A 19141-nucleotide genomic window follows, 5' to 3' on the forward strand; every position below is an offset into this window, starting at 1 on the left:
AGTAAATATTTTTCGTTTATGCCCAGTTCCCCAACTGTCCCTTCCCACTACCAAATGGTTGAATTCTTCCCATACTTTTCCTCTCCTTTCCCTGTACTTGGTTTCATTTTTTTTGTTGTTTTTTTAAGTTGCTTACAGTCACGGAAAGCATATTTTCTGTGGTTTCCATTAAGATATGATAGGTAAAGGGTTCATAATTAATGCTTTTCATAAAGACCCAGTAATTGGGAGTCTACAGTGTTTCGCCTGGATTCTGTTGGCATTATAATGGAAGAACAGTATTGGTATTTTTAAAAAGGCCTTCATAGCCGTTATCTGATGCTTTAAATAGAAAAAAAAAATTTCTTACTGTCTTTTTTTTTTGTATGTCTGTAAAGTAGGTTATCAGGAATAGAGTGGTAAATCAATTTTGATTTTTCAACTTTATCTAAAGATACTTTTAAATGTCAAGTAAACTAAAGCAAAGTCTCTCAATAAAATATTTATTTTTTGAAACAATATTAGATATAGTAATAAGATTTGGGACCATGACCATAGACTACCTAATGATGTAAGTGCGTATTTTTAAAATCTCTTAGTTCTTGTTTCTTTTTGTTAGAAAAAGGAGGGGGAGGGACATTTTATTGAATTTTCAGAACTGAGGACAATTTAGTTCATACTCATTGGTTGGGGGTTTGTCTGATGGAGGCTGATAAGGAGCTGGTGTGCAGAGGGCTTCATTTTGTGATCAATCAAATCTTTTCTGTTGAAACTAATTATTTTTAAAAGGGCTGTATCTTTATATGTATACATTTAGCTATCTTATGGGCTATCTAATTTTCAAAGATTCTTTTTTGAGTGTGGCTTCAATAAAATGTCCATTAATTCTTATTTAGATGGTTATGAAGTGCTGATAAAACTTCGGGCCATTGATGGTATAGTCTCATAAGTCTCATAAATATTTGTTTATTTGAATTGGATTTTAAGAGTTTGGTCCGGTCATCATAGTAACTATTCTAAACCCTTCAGATCACTGTTGAAAGGAACAGCATATACTTTGCCATCTGAATTGTCTTGGTGGTATTCTCTGCTCCAGTGGTTAGAATCATACACTTTAGAATTAATGACCAGATTATCTGGAATGTTCTTAAAACCACTGGTTTCAGATTTTTAATTAATATCTTCAGGTTCTTCATAGAAATAGGAAGCTCTTTGTCTTTTTTATTTCTAAAGAAAAACTTAGCTTTTTGTAGATAAATCCCAATGAAATTTTTTAAAAGTAAAAGTATAAAAATCCAAACTTGATTATTGCCTGGCTCTCTGGTGCCAGTCAAAATGCTGGTCAGGGAGTGGGCAGTGGTTCTGCTGGGTCCACCTTAGACATTCTGTTCCATCATTAGTCCTAAATCAGTCTCTTTCTTCCCACAATACACTCTAAATGGCACATTCTCAACTGTGAGGCTATCTAAAAATGGTGCTTTGGCTAAGAGATGAATGTGGGAGTTCAGCTTGCTTTTCTGGCAGTGGAGGATTTTAAGTAGAAAACTGCTGCTTTTCCCACATAACTGGAAATAGTTCCAGACAATTCACATATTTTTCTAATTTAGTGAAATGAATCTGGCTGGGATTTGGTCATGGCTTGGTGGTTGATGATCTTGCAGTGCCTGACAATAGTTGTTCTTAGCTGAATGCTCATAGCAGAAACTTTCCCCTGTGGATAAAGCAGATATGTGACATTGAGTTTATTTTCTGGAGGCCAATCTTAAATAAACCTGTGATTACAGCACCACAGACTAATGTTGCTGGAAGGAACTTCAGGGACACCAAACCGTCTCCTTTCACAAGTGCTGAACAGCAAAGATGAGAAGTGACTTGTCATAGGCACTTATGGCTCATAGGTCTTCCTAATAACCCAGGAGAACTGAAATTCGGCTCCGTGGGCTCACATGTGCTCTGGTCTCTTCTTCTTCCTTATTCTTAAAAGCAGGAGCCCTTCTTCTGTGGCCTCTTCTCCACCCCACCCAGAACCTTGTAAATAGACAATAGGGGTTAGTTGGGTTCCCAGGTTTTCCCATAGTAAACTTTTGATAGCATTATAACATTGCTTTCCTTTTTTTCTTTTAGCAATAGGTGAATATGAAGACCTCAGAGCAGAGAACCAGAAGACAAAGGAGAAGGTTTGTACTTTACCCTTTCTTTCCTCTCTTACATGTGTAAAAGCCTAGACAGCATGGTGCATTGTTCTGCCACCAATTTCAGTTAAATGCGAATGAGAGTTGTTTTTTTAATTTCTTTTCTCCTGCATGTGTGGTTCAGGCTAATATCAACTCCAGGCTCCAGATGGTAAAGAATAGCAGGCATGCCACAGTGGGCGCTGCTCTGGGAGATTAACTACACGGCTAAATGTGCAGCAAGGCACCAAGCCAAGCAACTCAAGCCCCCAAGAATTGTACTTTTTCCAGCGGTCAGATTTGGGATTCTAGTGATGGAATTGAAGGCCTGAGACATTTACCTTTTGGGTTGAGACATATTAGGTCTGGAGAGAACTCTTTGGAATTAGTCATTGGTGTTTAGCTCAAATGCTTCCATAAACCCTTTGTATGTTTGCTTCCTCTAAGTATATGAATAATCTACTGGAAGTTGAAAAACACCCAATGTGAAGATGGTGAAGTGTGGTGAATATTTTCCTGGGCTCTGGGAGTTTTATTTTTTAACGGTTAAATAATTAAATTCTACTTACCTTTATGTCTCTGGACATATCCATTTAAGATTCATGAATTTTTTTTAACATATATCTTTTTTTCCCTATAAGTTTAGGGAAGGGACATACAGAAGGGAAGGCTAAAAAAAGTAGAGGGACTGAGTAGAAAATGAAAAGGAGAGAGAGGGGGAACTGTCCATTATTGTTATTTAGATATAAATGAAATTTATTTTAAAAATTTAAAATTTCTATTTTTAGAAATTTGTTTGATAGACCAGATATTTCAAAGCATAACATCCGTGGTGGAAAATTAATAAGACAGGTCCTTCGTGGTTATTAAAGAAGGTACTCATCATTGCAGTAAATTATGCAACCTTGTCTTTAAAATCTCAGAGTAAGAGCTGTAATGAAAATTGGCAGTGAGCTAAATATTTGTAAGACTTGTGGCATGTTTGTGGGTATTTATTGAACTCTTAAGAATCATATTTAACTTTTTTACTCATATTAATTTGCCACCTATTTAGATGTTGGTGTGATGGTATTAATGGTAAGTCCTCTAGTTCAAAGCACATTATAATAGATTTTTAGATCGTTATTTTTCACCCACGTTTCATGCTTCTTTGCTCATTTGTAAATAAATCTTTGGTTTATTTTTGAAATAAAAATTTTATTTAAATATTTATTTATATTTGAAATTTTAAGTATCTTCCCTTCCTTTCACTAGGCAATTCAGGGAATGGTAGGTGGGGTGATGAGAATATCTGTGATAGAAGGTGGCTGGTACATGCGTCTCTAATATGGTAAGGAGGTCACAGAAAACAGTTTGACAAGATTTCTAATTCTAACATCATAACCACACAAAATCACAGATGTCCCGAGGATGCCAACAGGTGGGGAGTATATGCTTAGATCCTGGGTCCCTGATGTCCCATAATTTTAAAGCAAAGCTAATGGGTGAAGCTTATGCCAGATAGCTTGAGCCTTTTTCCCTAAGATACCCAACCATCTTCCAGCTCTAGGAGAAGGAGCCAAGACGTTATCAGTCAATTGAGTCTCTTCCATATATGTTCCTGGTCCAAGGGGGGAAGAGCAAAACAAGTTGGAAGGGTTAATTCAGGAGAACTCTTTGATTTAACCTGGAAGATAGGAGGGGGGAAAGCAAACAAGTGTCTTCATTTGATGAAGAAAGAAGGATATAGAAGAACGTGAATAACATAAGAGGAAAAAGAATAAATTTTTTGTTTTTTCTTATCCTTCTTTAATCCTTGCTTACTTGTAGACCTAGCATTGCCCTAAAAATAGTAGATGTTCTATAAACATCCGTTATTAGTGATGATGATGGTTGTTTAACTGCGAGCCACTTTCTGCAGTGAGTTTTTATGCGAACCATCTGTTATACAAGTGAATTGTAAGTAAGATGCATTTGGCAAAAGAAGGATTAAAAATTACCTTAGCCCATTACCTGTTCACATGTTTCTCTACACAGAGTATGTCCTGATACTTTTGTAACATCTGTATTGACCTGCTTCTGTACTTACTCTTTAAAAATAACTATTAACAGAAATGGGAAGAAAAGAAATGAAAGCAATATGGAATGCTGTGTGGTTGGGTAAAACAAAATAGGGTGGTTTTAAGTTTACCACACTCTGTTTATCTTGTGTTAAAAGACTAGTAGGCTTATTACTGCAGATTTTTCCCCGAAAGGGGGGCTGTATTACAAAGGAGGGAAGCCTATAATAAAAGCCTTTTTAATACAGCACAGAATGAGTAAAAGCAGCTTTAGTTCTGGAGGTGGTAAATGGAGAACACCATTTTCTCTGGCAGAGCACTCTCTTGTGCCTGGCTGTGTGAGCTTTGTCCAGTCCACATCAGCAAATATTCATGGCCATTCTTACCTCGCGACCCCAAACGAGTTCAGTTAAATCAGTCAAGGATAGGAATCTAAAGTAAGAGTCTTTTGCCATAGTTAATTTGATGTGGGGAAATTTTGCAGAAGTGTAAGCGACTAGAAAAATAAATGGCAAGTTTTTTCCTTCTGTGTGTCCACATTAAGTCTAACCATCTTTGTTGTCAGGTCATGAACCTTATCAATGGGAAGAGACAGTGGGTGTGATCCCTTTGGGTAGATCTTTTAATGCCCTGTTTAGAATCTCCTCTGTTGAGACAAGTGGTAGGACATGAATTTCCTCAGAACAGGCAGTTGCTTAAGAGACTGTTTTTTTAAGAAGCTACTGTGGGTCATGTACATTCCCTTATCTCCCTAATCTGATGCTCCAACAACCCTGTGCCAGCTCTGTCTCACAGAAAACAGGACCTCAGGGCTTAACAGAATCTGGATTCAGACAGGATATTCTGACCAAAAATACTCATTTTGAAGCAGGTAAACCTAGGGGATCTAATTGACTTTTTCCACAAAGGTCTTGGTTTTATTCTTAATTTTTTATTGTTAGCCCATGAATTTTCCACAGCAAATTATCAGACTCAATACTTTTCTGGATCGTTTGTCTTCATCATCTATTGCTTTGTATTTAAAAACTGAAAGTTAAATATCAAATCAATCTTACATCAGAAAAATTCTCGCATGCGTGTGCCTATGTGTGTGTGTGTGTGTGTGTGTGTGCGCGCACGCACGTGTGTATAGATTCTGACATAATGCATTCCAAGGGTAAGAGTAGGAGATTTGGGAGGGTGGGCCAATGTTTTAATGATCTTTTCCTTTGCAGTTCTCCCTTGTTAAGAACAATATAATGCTGATCATTTTGTGGTTTTTATCAGTGTCTTTGAGGATGGAATCAGGATCTGAGTTGATAAGGAAAACTTTTTGCTGAATGCCTTCTGAGTACTGGGATATAAAGAAAAGTATACGAAGGTCCCACTCTAGACTAAAACTACTCTAATGAGGGACACAGGCAAGTTGACAAATAACTGTGATAAATTGTACATATAAGTGAACGCTTAGAGTTTGGTGGGATGGGAAGAGAACAAAAAGACAAGGTTCCTACTCAATTCCATGTGACTAACTCTTGTCTCTTAATTCTTGGCTTAAATGTCGCTTACTTTTTTTCACAGTCTTCTTTCTCTCACAAGCAGAATTGTCGCCTCTTTGTAATGAAACATCTGTATATTTCTTATGCACTTATCACATTTTAATAACCAAAATTCATTATCAAAATATTATATAGGGTACATGTAAGATGTCTGGGTTGGATTAAAGTGTAAAAGCTTCAGTTTTGTTTTTTTTTTAGACATCAAGATAGGTGGAGATTATGGAAAGGGTGCTACTTATTTTTTGCCTAGTTTCTAAATAGCATTATCAACAATATGTTAAAAAGTGAGAAGGCCTATCACATTGAAGTCAACAACCCTTCCAAATTATTTTTGGGGTAAAGAAAAATAGAGGACTGTATATTTTGAAGTCAACCAAATGAAGTTTTACTCTGCTTGTGAAGCAATCATCATATTTAAATGTGTTAGTCATGCTTCTACAATTGAAGGGCATTCTCTTATGAATCATTCAGGATCTTTGTCATAGTTGTTTGTGGTTTTTTTCCTACATGGGGGTGGGCAGAGCTTTTTTGAGCTTTTAATGGAATAGCTTTCACATTTCTCAGAGTGGTGGGGGCAGTGTGGAGTGTGCATAAAAAGAAGGAAATCTGTAGAATAGAAGAATGTCTGCCTTTGAACAGTAAGTATTTATGTTTAATTCTATGTTCCGAGATCGAGTTTTGAAATGAATAAATGTTTAAGTGGCTGATTAGAAGTCGTTTGAGTGAGCTACTGTAACACTGCATCAGGCGGTTCTGTCAGCTTGCCAGGAACAATGAATGAAAAGGGAATGAGACAGACACTTTCCAAGACTTAGGTTTCAAGAAGCAAGATAGATGATACTGTTTGCATCTTGGCTCAGTTGTCTATTGTTAAAATTTCTTCATCTTTTGTAAATTTCAGAGGTGAAGGTCCCAAAGTATTTTATTTAAAAAAACTCAGTAAAGAAGCCACTTTAAAGAGCAAGATATGCATCCATTATGCTGACTGTTCATGCATAATACATTCACATACATGCAGTTTCTTTAGAACAGAGTGGCAAGTGGTTGTGCCAGAGAAAAAGTAATTACTTAGCAGTTTGAAAGTGAAAATGAGTCTCTTATTAACAGCAATCTATCCAGAAACAAAGAGCAAGGATCTCTGTTCTGATGACATGTGTTTCCATCTAACACACAATACCTAGAATTTGGAGAATGCTGTAAGACAGCTTTAGGGGACAGCTACTACTTTATTGCCTGTGAAAATTGGAGGGAAAGAACTTTGAATTGGAAGAAAGAACACTACCAAAAGAGAAAGAGAGTGAAAAGAATTCCATTCTAGTGGGAATAATTTAATTTATTGTGTTCTTTAAGGATAAGCACAGCTGAGTTCTAGCCAAACTTACATAGGTGGAACAATAGAATTGTTGATTCTTACTAAAAATGATTTGATGGTCCTCAAACGGCATCACCAAATATTCTAAAGCAGGTAAATATGCACAATTCTGATGCTATGCCTGTTTAAACTTTTAAATATTGTAACTGGACATAAAAGGAATGAAGTTCAAGACAAATAAGTAAAAAATGGTGTGGGGTTGAGACTTTTTCAGACTTAATGTTGTAGCCTCTGCTGTGTGTTCCTGTAGTGCAGTACTTCTCTCATTATGGCAAGTGTTCTTATAAATTGCTTGTTTCATTGTTGGTCTTTCTTGGTTGATCATAAGTTTTGTGAGAGCACATTGCCTATTATGTTCCCCACTGTATTTTCTCTGCTTAACATAGCACCTGTATGAATAATTTGTTCAATACTTGGAGGAAGGAAATAAAGGCATTCAGTTATTACAGTAGATGCCTGCTTAGAAGTCTAATTCAGTCAACTGTACGGTAGTTGTCTTTGTGTAGATTGCCTACTCTGTTGTTGTCCTGTGTATGCAGTGCATGTGTGTATTTCTTGGGCTCCAAACTGGCCTTTCTGTAGGCTGGCAACTCTTTGTTGCATCTGTGCGTCATGGAGATAAAAATGAATGTTTATGTTAGTGGAAGTTAGACACAATTCAGAATATTGGGGGTTTTCTTGCATAAAATATACACACAGCAAAATATAAAGATATCTTAGTGCCTACAGTTATCTGTACTTCTGCTGAGCCCCGTTAAGCAGACATTTTAGTACAAACAGCAGTTGGATGATATGCGAGGCAGAAAGAACAGAGCTGCCCATTTTGGTCGGGGAGAGTCCCCTCTTACCAGTACACACTGGAAAGACTTTCCTCCGCAAATCAGTCTGCCAATGCTTTGAAATGCTGGTTTAGTTTCAGAAGCCAGGTATCTGCCTGGATGAGCCTCAAGGAAGAGTTCTGGAAAACAGCCAGGGCTTCTAATATGAAGAGCTTTCAAAACCAGCAAGGCTAACTTCCCGCCAATTCACCACTTCATGAAGAGCCAAAATAGAGACTCTAGAATTGATGTAATGTGATCCAACTTCCTTAAACCAGCCAGCACTTGTGCTGCTGGGTTCTACCCCAGCCTTGAGCTACAGAGAATCGTTGAGCATCGTAATTAAGTGACGTGGGCCCAAGAACATCTGTTGCTATTGCAAAGTCTTCACAAGCAATTCTCACACAAAAAGAAGCAGTTTCTACAAATGATGCAGCTGCGTGAGCAGGAGAGAGGAAGGGGTAGGATGGGTGAGGGGCTTCTGTGGGATATAAAGATACAACATTCTTCCAAAAAGGCCCGGAATCTTTGCTACTTTCTCTCTGTTGGTAGTTTGAGAGAAAGGTTACAAGATATTTTTCTGGGTTCATCTAAAATGATGAAATAAGTAGATGTTTGGATTTCTGCTTAGTAAACGGGTACGTCCTTCATATTTTGCTCAGCTCTGGTTTGGAATAAATAAGTTGCTTTTGCAGCATGTGTAAATCCCCGCTCCCCACAATACACACCCCTTTCAGTATCCATAGCAGATGGTAAATTCTGTGGCTGCCAGTTCTATCATAATATGGTTGCAGAAAATAGAAAGCAAAGCAACATGAAGACCTCTGATAGAACACAGCTGGTGTTGGGAGACTGCTTCTGAATCGGCTGGCGATGCCTATAGAGTTAGTGTGAACGCACATAGCTGGACTGTAGAAACTCGTTACATGAATGTTGGGATAAGACTGTGATGTTGAGACCTGTTATTAACCAAAGCATGTCTACCTGGGCCTTATGAGCGAAGAGCATGGGCCACGGGTGGGCAGACTGGCAGGGTGGTGGGGAAGTACAAGGGGAACAGGTACCACATTCTAGAAAATGAGAGGAGCATTCCTGAAACAGCTGGCTAGCACGCTCATGAAGTTAGGTGTTACACTGTCTGGTGGGGGAAGGATCTCATAAACTTATTTGAGAATCCAGGACTCTAGAGTGTTTAGAATTTTAAACACCAAAAGACAGTAAATACAGTTTACATGTTAAGTTGGGACTAGAAACTGTATTAGACAGAATTACTTTTTTACAGAAGTTAAATTGACACAAGAAAACTTTAATGAAAGGATATGCCTTTTCCTTTAGAAAATGGTCCTGCCTGACCCCTCTTGTGGAGGGTCTAGGTCAGGATTTAGTAAATAGCTTTGCTACTTTAACACTGTGTACTCGTTTCATGTACTGTAGCCAGAATGGATTTACCCAAATGAACAGAGATAGGTTTTTAAAACTAAAACTTTTAGAAAGTTTCAGTTCTTGAGAGACTGACATACAAAACTGAACTGTTTTCTTAATTTTTTTTATTTTAAAAATATTTTAAAAGCATAGAAAAGGGCAGAGAATAATATAACAAATACACACCTCACAGAATTAGCTTATCTGTTTTGAAATTTAAAAAGAAAAAAGAATGCTACAGATAAAATTGAAGGTCCTCTGTGTCACCCAGCCCTAGACCCCTTCCCCTCCCTATCTTTTAAGAGACAACTACTGTTATGTATTTTATATGTATCCTTCTATTTCATGTTTTTATGTTTTTATATATACCGTATGTATCGGGAAATATACAGATACAATATAAATATATAAAGTGTTTTTGTGTGCTTAAGGTATCATTTGATATATATTCTATAATTCCTTTTACTCAACCTTATGGTTTCTGAGGTTTATCTATGTTGATACATTTAACTTTAGTTCATTCATTTTCATTTATAGTGTATTATATGGATATACCATGATTTATTGTTACTATAAATGCAGAACATGTTTGTATAGATCACTTTGTACACATTGCTGGAGATTCTAGAATCTAGAAGTAGAATTGCTGAGTCATAGGGTATGTACAATTCCAATTTTGTTAGTTTATTTCCAAAAGTAGTTATGCTAGTTGACATTTCACCTGCAGTACGTGAGAGTGTCCTACATCTGATCCTAGACTTTTTCAGTTTTTGCCAGTCTATTAGATGAGAATATCTTACTATTTTAATTTGGGTTTTCCCAATTATCAGTGGCATCATAATTTTTTAGCCATTGACATTTGAAAATAAAAATATCCAAAGGTATGAAATCCCAAAAAACATATCCCAGATATGTTTTTCTGACATGGTAGGATTAAAATATAACTTTGTTCATATGGTCCTCTTATTATAGTATAATAGTATTCCCACACAATTAAAATTTTAATTATCATTCTAATAGCTAAAATCACTTTTTAAAGTTTTAGACATTTTTGATGAAAATCTTCCTAAAGTGTGTTTTACTTCCTATTTTGTGAAAGTCGGGGTGAAGTGAATTCAGTGCTCATAACGAATGTTAGGTTTTAAAAAAATTCATTAATACCTACAGAGCCAGTTTAGATGCTTGTTTCTGTACCTGATACCCTAAAAGATCCTCATGCTTTAATAAGTTATTTTTGCCTTCCCTCCTTTTAATTTGCTACCTTCTTCTATTCAGAATTCTAAGGATACATGGATGGTTTTTTTCTTGAGTTAGAGAGTGCATGGGACGTTGGGCAGCAGTTTGCCTCCAGGCAGTGGTCACTTCCAGTGTGCCCCCAGGGTTCTGGATAATTGAAACTGCGCAGTTTCAGGAATCTGACCTGCGGATGAGTGGGGTTTTTAACTGTGTCAGCAAAATACCTACTTAAAAAGAGGCACAAATATTCTCTTAAAGAATGAATACATTTTAACTCAAGGATGTTAAATTGGTCTGTTACTGAAGAGATAATGAGCAGGAAGGTGACTCATTATCTTAGAAGGTCTGAGAAAATTGGCCAGATACAAGTGGTACAAATATCATGCTGGTGAGCAGTAACAAATACCATGTGGCCATTAATGCCTTTTTTTTCCTTCGTATATTTTTTTTCTTTTTAAAATTATTCTATTTTTCTTCTTTTTTATTGAACTATAGTTGATTTACAATATTGTGTTAATTTCATGTGTAGAGCAGAGTGATTCTGTTATATATGTGTGTGTATTCTTTTCCATTAGGTTATTACAAGATGTTGAATATAGTTCCCTGCGCTATACAGTAAATCCTTGTTGTTTATCTATTTTATAAATAGTGATATGTATCTGTTAATCCCATCCTCCTAATTTATCTTCTCCCTCTCCCTTTTGGTAACCGTAAGTTTGTTTTCTATGTCTGTGTGTCTGTTTCTGTTTTGTAAATAAGTTCATTTGTATTATTTTTTAGATTCCACATATAAATGATATCATATAATATATTTATCTCTGTCTGACTTACTTCACTTGGTATAGGAATCCCTAGGTCCATCCATATTGCTGCAAATGGCACTATTTCTTCTTTATGGCTGAGTGATATTCCATGGTATACATATCACATATCTTCTATATCCATTCATCTGTTGATGGACACTTAGGTTGCTTCCATGTCTTAGCTATTGTACATAGTGCTGCTATGAACATTGGGGTGCATGTATCTTTTTGAATTAGAGTTTTTGTCTTTTCTGGTTATATCATTAATGCTTTTTTAAGATTTTTATTTTTTGTTTTCTTTTCATAAAATTGTTTATGTTTGCTCTTTCTTGTCTTTCCAAACTTACAATACAAACTTAACATTTCTGTTTTTTTCTCATTTCAGTGTGACAAAATTAGGCAAGAACGAGATGAAGCGGTTAAAAAACTGGAGGAATTTCAGAAAAGTATGTAAGCATTTCAATGGAATTGTTCTAACACATACAACTGTGCTTTGGGATTATGTGGGTAGACATGTACCCTGTGTTTAGTTGCTGATGTATTGGGCATCCAAGAAAGGAAGAATTGTCTTCCTATTTGCCCAAAAAGTGCTCTGGCATTACTGTGATTTTTAAAGAAATGGATTGAGCATTATTGTTTCATAAGTATGTTATTTATATATATATATAAAACACAGTTTGTACTTGTTATAAAAAATTTTACTATACAGAACAGTTAAAAGAGAGCAAATTTGTTATCTTCACTCTTTGAGAAAGCCAAGAAAAGCCAACATTAGTATTTTATAGTCTTTCTTTCCTGATCTCTTATCTGTGGAATATATGTATCAACAAAAAATACAGTCATGCTTTGCATTCAGTTTTATAGCCTACTCTTTTCAGTAAACAGTATATTACAGTCATCTTTGCATGTCAGTAGAGATATGTATATCAGTTTTTAGTGTTGCCCATAGTATTCTATTATATGATAGTACCGTAATTTATTTAAACAATTCTTCAGTGATAGATGGATTATTTCTGGTTTTTAGTAAGTATCAATAATGCCGTGATAAGTGTTCTTATACATACGTATTTATAGTGGTCTGGTTGGTTCCTTAGGTTAATTTATGGAAAAGGAATTCTAGGTTTACAGAACTATACATTTTTAGGAGTTTGAATGGTTGAAATAGCCGTCTCACCAAGGAAAGTTATATTCCCACAAAAGCTTTAATAATCTTCTTAATTTTTGCTATGTTATTTTTTATGTGATGTAAATCTGTTATTACTTCATCCCCTAGAATAGAACATACCTGATCACACTCAGAAGGATCAGAAGGAAATAAGTCATGGGAAAGGGCCAGACCTTAGCAGGGAGAGTGACCCTCCCCCTCAGAAGCAGGGCCTTTGTCCATCCTTCTGCAGATGCCGTGTGAGTCAGGTTGTTTGATAATATCATAAAGCGTTGCCTTGGTAACTACACCGCAAAGCATTTTATTCTTGTTGAAGGTAAAGCAGCTATAAAAATGCAGCATTATAGTGAAATTTCAATAGCTAGTTTATTTCAGGTATCTGGCTGTAACGAGGAAAACCAAAAGGGAATATTGTTGATAATACCTATCTTTGGTGGCCAGTATGCTATGACAGAACTATTTTTCATCTGTGAATGTGTGGATTGTAGCTCTTCAGGACTTTCTCCTTCCCTAATGCAGGATTAATGGGACATTCTTACACTTGAACTGACACTGAGTTACAGCTTCAAGAGTTATACCATTGACATAGTTACCAGTTAATGTGTTTGAGTTAGTTATTGATATTGGATTGGCATACTATGTGCAGTGGGAATAGTTCGAATTATTATGGTTGGATTTATAAAATGTTTTGGTCCAGGTAGGTAGTAGGGATTTTATCTCTTGCATTATGCAGAAATGGAAGCAACTTCCTACCAAATCAGCCTACCTGTAGAGTAACATGTAAACTTTGCTTTCATCTACCATTTCTCTTTTCCGCTTCTCTTCCTCTAAATACCTTTGCTAGTTTTAAAAATTTACATTTTTCCTTATGAGCAACTCAGAGCTTGAAAGAATTCATCTTTATTGTTGTATTCATTCAATTTTTACCTTTACTACATCAGCCTAATTTAAGTTTGGATAGCAGGAAAACAGAGTATTAGCTCTTCACTCAGTCTCAAAAGAACAGAAAATGGAGACTAAGAAAACTTTAAATATTTGTTAAAAAATTGTGTCTGAGTTATATGGTTCACGACTTTAGAACATAGCGTAGAATTTCAGATTTGGAAGGGAATGAGGCAGTTTTCACCAGTAAAAAGCACCATTTGGTGTGAATCCCAATAGCCCTGAGCAATTCCTTCATTAGTAAAAATGGAATAAATGACCCTACTTTATAGGCTGTTCGAGGATTAAATGAGATAATCCATGTAAAAAGTGCTGAACACAGTGCTTGGCACTATAGTAAGTGCTCAATAAATACTAGTTGCTGCTACCACCATCTCATTTACTGCACCGTCCAGGGCTTGACTGCCCTTCAGTGTTAAGAGTTCATATGATTTGCCTTTCATGAATTAGTTTCTGAACACCAGTCTCCACATTTGGACAGCTCCAGGGGAAGGTTTCTTTTGGTACTAAGTTGAAATCTGCCTTCCTGTAATGTTTACCTAGTTCTAGTTCTAGTTCTCCAGGTGTAGGAAGAGCAGCCGAATGAGGGTCAGGAAGAGCTTTGTTAGGCTGTTGGGATCAGCTCTTCCTAGCTTGGCATACTTTTCCTAGCTGGTTTTGCCCATATTTCCATGTGATTCTTGGCCCTCTGCCAGCTCTTCCTGAGCCTTTCTCCTGTCTTTCTGGACAGAGTGCACCACTGACTGCATAGTAAAGCCATGTTCCCTAGAAAGACAGATTTCTGTGAAAGTAGAAGTAAGTAAAGTTCTTTCATGTCTTTTAGGCCACAACATTAGATCCTTTGCTCTGTTTTAGCACCTACCAATTTTCCTGCATACCTGCTAGCTTTCATGGCTGTTTTCTCACTACATGAAAACCTTTCTAAGTAATCTGATATTGCACGAGAACTTATGGTATGTTTGCCACATACGCTTTAGAGATATCCTGCGTCTAAATATTGCTGAGAGTTGGCTGGATGGAGAGGAGTTTTGCTCAGGAAGCAGCATCATTGGTGGTGTCATTTTTAAATATGAGGAATTAGAAAAGAACATAGAAAATTGAAGTCATCTAGAAATAGCTTTAGCTGGCCTTTACCAGTTAGAACTCTATAATCTGGGATATGTTCCTTAACTTCTCTGGGCCTCAGTGTTCTCAAATACAAAATTGCTATGATAATACCTACTTCCTAAGATTGTTGTGAGGATTTACGAGAGGACACACGTAAAGGGTTTAGCACACGACAGACACATAGTTGGCCTGATAAACGGTGATAGTGGTTGTTTCCTAAGCAGTTCTGTACTACAGAGAACATTCCTGTAAAAAGGTATTCACACATGAACTTAGGCCTGAGACATTTTTTTCAGTCATCAGACAAACACAAGTATGAATAACTGCTTTGTACATAGCATTGTGCTAGGTGCAAGAGAGTCAGCCATGAGTGAAGAAAGCCTCTGCTGATGCTCCGTTAGTAGAAGACAAAACAAGTTAAACGAACCCCAGTTCTCCCACAGTGTGATGTATTCTATGATGGCAAGTATGTAAAAATGTTTTGGGGTCATGGAACAGGAGAGACAGACTTTGCTAATTCAACTAGACTGATAGAAGCAATAATTGATATTCTTTTAGGGTATACTTCTGAGTTCCCAGAGTCATTAAGAAAAACTTTTATTATGGAAAGTGTCAAGCTCGTACAAAGTGAGAAAAAGTATAATGAACCCCCATGTACCCATCACATAGCTTCAGAAGTTGTCTTCCTCTGTGCATCCATATACCTACTGTCACTGACCTCGGAGATTTTGAAACTAACTCCAGTCACCATATCATTTTATCTGTAAAGATTTCAGTATGTATTTCTAAAGTACAAGGATTTTTTAAACATAAAAAATTATTACTGCAGTAATAGGGGTACTTTATTTAAAGTTCATCTTTTTTCTTTTTTAAACCTTTATGTCATCCAAATTATAGGTGTTTCAGGTACAGTGGTCATGGATTGTGGATATTATGAGTCAAGCCCGAATTCAGGGCCATAGGCAAATCATTAAATGAACAATTAAAGTTTTTAAAAATGTTTTTCCTTTGAAGGGTGTAAATAAATTTATATATTAAAAAAATTCCTGGGGCTTCCTTGGCGGTCCAGTGGTTAAGACTCCACTCTTCCCACTGAAGGGGGCACGGGTTTGATCCCTGGTCCGGGAACTAAGATCCCACATGCCGCGCGATGTGGCCAAAAAAAAAAAAAAAAAAAGATATCTGTTTTGTGTCAGGTGACCTGACTTTTGGTTTTGGAAATTGGGTCATCCTTTTTAAAGATATAAATGCCCTTTGAAATATGTTCCTTTTGGATCTAGAAAGTTTATAAGTAGGTTTCTATGCTATCAGTTTAGCATTGGGATAATTTTTTAAACTGAAAATTAAAGCACAATTTAAAATTTCCACTTTTCCCTCTTATAGGAAGAAATAAAAACCCTACCTGATGGAGTATACCGTATCAGAACTGGAGAAAATGTGGGCTAGTGCTACCTAGCTAACTTTATCAAGTTAAATTAGAAGGCAACTTTTTACAAAATGTTGAGAAAATAAGTGTGGTTTTTTTTTTTTTCCTCTCTTTGCTAGGCCTGAACCTTACTACTGTGGAATGATTTTTCTTACTCTTCCATGAGCAAGAATATTATTGAATAAAAAGTCAAATTCCTATGAAAAATGCAGAGTGTTTATGTTTTTGTTATGATAGTGGAAATACCAGATTGTGGTAAAGATGTCAAGTAGTTAAGGCTAAAATTCGAAGTAGTATTTGATGTTGTAAAAATTGTATAGGTTTCTTTTCTCTTTCCTTCACATTTTTGAAGAACCTACCTTGTAAACATAGTGATAAAATGCCAGGAATATTAGGATTTTAAGGAAATAATAGAGCCTATTATTTAAACTACAATATAAAAGGCAATTATATTGATGAAGAGCTACATGGGCTTTGTGTGTGTGAATAAACTTGGCCTGTGTTCAGCTTCTATTTGTTCTTCTGGCATAAACACATATTGTGTGTGATTCCAGTTTAATGGGGACCCGTTTGTATGCCAAGCAGCTGCATTTTAGGACCTATTGCGTGATTTCATAGCTCTCTGAAAATTGGTTCTATTCAGAACAAGAGATAGAAGAGGAAAAGGGGGGTGGTGTGGAGCGGGGTGGGGGGGAGAGCTTCAACACACAATCATTTCTTTTCAATTGGAGCCAGAAAGGTTGATGACAACATGACCATTGTGTTATAATGATAAGACCACTAAGGCATCTGTACCTCTCATCAAGGCTTTCACACAACAGCAGATACAATTTAATTCACTGCTCTGTCAGCAGTGCTGATACCATTATGCCGTCTGTCTCCACAGTTATAATCACTGTCCTCTGAGAAATGCAGTTGAAATGATCTTGAGCAGTCAAAGAAACTCTCAATTAAGGCTGCCACTTCCAATGTGTCAGATTGTGTCTTATGCACTTGGTACAATTTTCACTTCCAATCCTGTTTATTTACAATGTCTACCAGTAATTACGCTTAACGTGTCATTTAGTGAGGGGGCCCCTGCCAAGCCGATTGCTGGGTGCTGCTGTACCATTGAGTGGGAGTTTCTCGAAGTCAATGCCATCAGCAGCTTTTAGGCCCCGATGGGATGCAGTAGTAATGTTGATAATGCAAGTATCGTGCTCATCAAGTCATAATTAGATGCCACTCAAATGTGCCACTTGTAATAACAGTGTTGGTTCATGTTTTTCTCGGTGACTGCAACTACTAATTAGTTAAGTGGTTTTTGGTTGGCCTGCATTTGCTGCAGATTATTATTACCCCTGAAAAAATGTCAAGGTTAGAGATGTTTCTGGCCATTTAGTGCTGCTTTATGAATTTGAATATTAACGTAATAAGAACTTCGGACAGACTTAGGAAGTAATACATTTTTGTATTTAATTTGGAGAGAAATTTTTTCCCCTGAGTTTAATCATAATTGCAGGTTAATTAAGCTTAAATGAAGCAAAAGTAATCTCTCTTTGTGTTATGTGAGCCCAGTGCTTTTTGCCTAACTTTGTTGGGTTTCACATTTGGGTGCCCTTAATTTTTCTTTTTTAAGCCAAACAAATGTCAGTAAGTATACAGTCTACAGTTAAGTTTGAAATTCTGAGCATTTTCTTTTAACTAGAAATATGGGTGAAAGGAGTTGGCATTTTTCTTACTTGATCTTCAAAGTATCATTCAAGTTCTAAATTATTTTGTACCTTTGAATCTCATTTATATAAACCAGCTGACAAAAAGTCTGAAAATTGCTATTTTTGAAACATTGGTTAAATATCAAGTAAAATTTTATTTTTCTTTTGATCTCCCTGACAGTCTGTGATGTAAGAAGCAATTTATTAGCATCTACTTTCATCATCACGTAGTACATAAATCTCGTTGCTATACTTTTTTGCCCTGGAGTTTCTTAAATACTTTGTCAGTAGTAAAGACTACTATTGAAATACTTAACTTAGTTAAGCTGCCATGTTGTTATTCCAGATATGAGATCAATGTAAGATTTATTTTTAAACATTTCTCTTTAGCTAATTTTCCTTAGTAGACGCATGGGTTACATCCTGCTAAGAAAAGGAAATCATGTTTGCCCCTTTTAATGTAAGAGAGGTTCTTTTGTTTAAATTAACAGACATGTCTATGGTTATGTATACAGCTATATAGAAAAGAGACACTTAAAAAATCCTCAATAGCTTTCTCAAAATGTGTGTAATAGCGATAAAAGTTCTTCGTTGTCTTCTTTTTTCTTTCTACATTCATATATTAGCTAAGATTTAATCAGGGCAGCATCTTAAACACTTTTTTTTCATGATAGCTAAAGGTCTGGCTAGCTAAAGAATTGCAGTATTCTTAATCATGGGACAAGATGTGTGGGCTTCTGGAATAGCTGACTAATCTCTGAATGCTGAGACTTTTTCCCCCTCATTCCTAGTTTCTCACATGGTTATAGAGGAAGTGAATTTTATGCAGAACCATCTTGAAATAGAGAAGACTTGTCGAGAAAGTGCTGAAGCTTTGGCGACAAAGGTGAGACATTTCAAATAAAGAAATTCTACCTGAGCTTTTAAATTTCAACTTGCTTTTCCAAACAGTGGCCTCTGTCCTTTTCTGCTGTTCTGGTTCTCTAATCAGTTGTCTGCTCTGATGAGCCTCGTCAGACGTCTTAGAATCCTGGAATATGATTATGTAAATATCTGTCTTAATGCAAAGATTATTTTGATTGTAAAAAAAAAAAAAAGTATTTGTGTGTGTGTATTTCAGCATTTGTGGTTTTTGCCTGTGAAAATGGTCCCAGAGTGGTCTGTTGAACTTGACTTTCCAAATGTCTGTGCATTTGGTTAAAATGCTAACCAAGTTTAAAACTAACCTAGAGTGACATGAAAGACCAATGAGTGTTTCCTGTTTGAATCAGATGAAAAAGTCAGCCTCAGACCTTACATTTCAGGTGATTATTTTTGAAAGCAAAGTGAGGGCATGCTAAGGGTGACCTCCAGTGCTCCACTGATTGCTTCTAGCTGATGAATTTACCAAGTGTGTAATTTTCTATATTCTATCTCATCAGAAGTACAT

General features: G+C 36.3%; 1 protein-coding gene across 7 annotated transcripts in view; it reads left to right on the plus strand.

The window, feature by feature from the left end:
• SHTN1 (shootin 1) overlaps positions 1 to 19141 on the plus strand; it is a 101624-nt gene that overhangs the window by 12702 nt on the left and 69781 nt on the right. For 6 of the 7 annotated variants that reach the window (XM_036828442.1, XM_036828438.1, XM_036828439.1 and 3 more), the window contains 3 exons: positions 2104 to 2156; positions 11764 to 11824; positions 18504 to 18598. In XM_036828442.1, coding sequence (XP_036684337.1) covers positions 2104 to 2156; positions 11764 to 11824; positions 18504 to 18598 — 209 coding nt within the window. Of the gene's footprint in view, positions 1 to 2103; positions 2157 to 6237; positions 6366 to 11763; positions 11825 to 18503; positions 18599 to 19141 lie in introns of those variants that run through there. The other variant, XM_036828441.1, reaches the window with a different exon arrangement.

This window comes from Balaenoptera musculus, chromosome 16 (assembly GCF_009873245.2).
Source record: "Balaenoptera musculus isolate JJ_BM4_2016_0621 chromosome 16, mBalMus1.pri.v3, whole genome shotgun sequence".
NCBI lineage: Eukaryota > Metazoa > Chordata > Mammalia > Artiodactyla > Balaenopteridae > Balaenoptera > Balaenoptera musculus.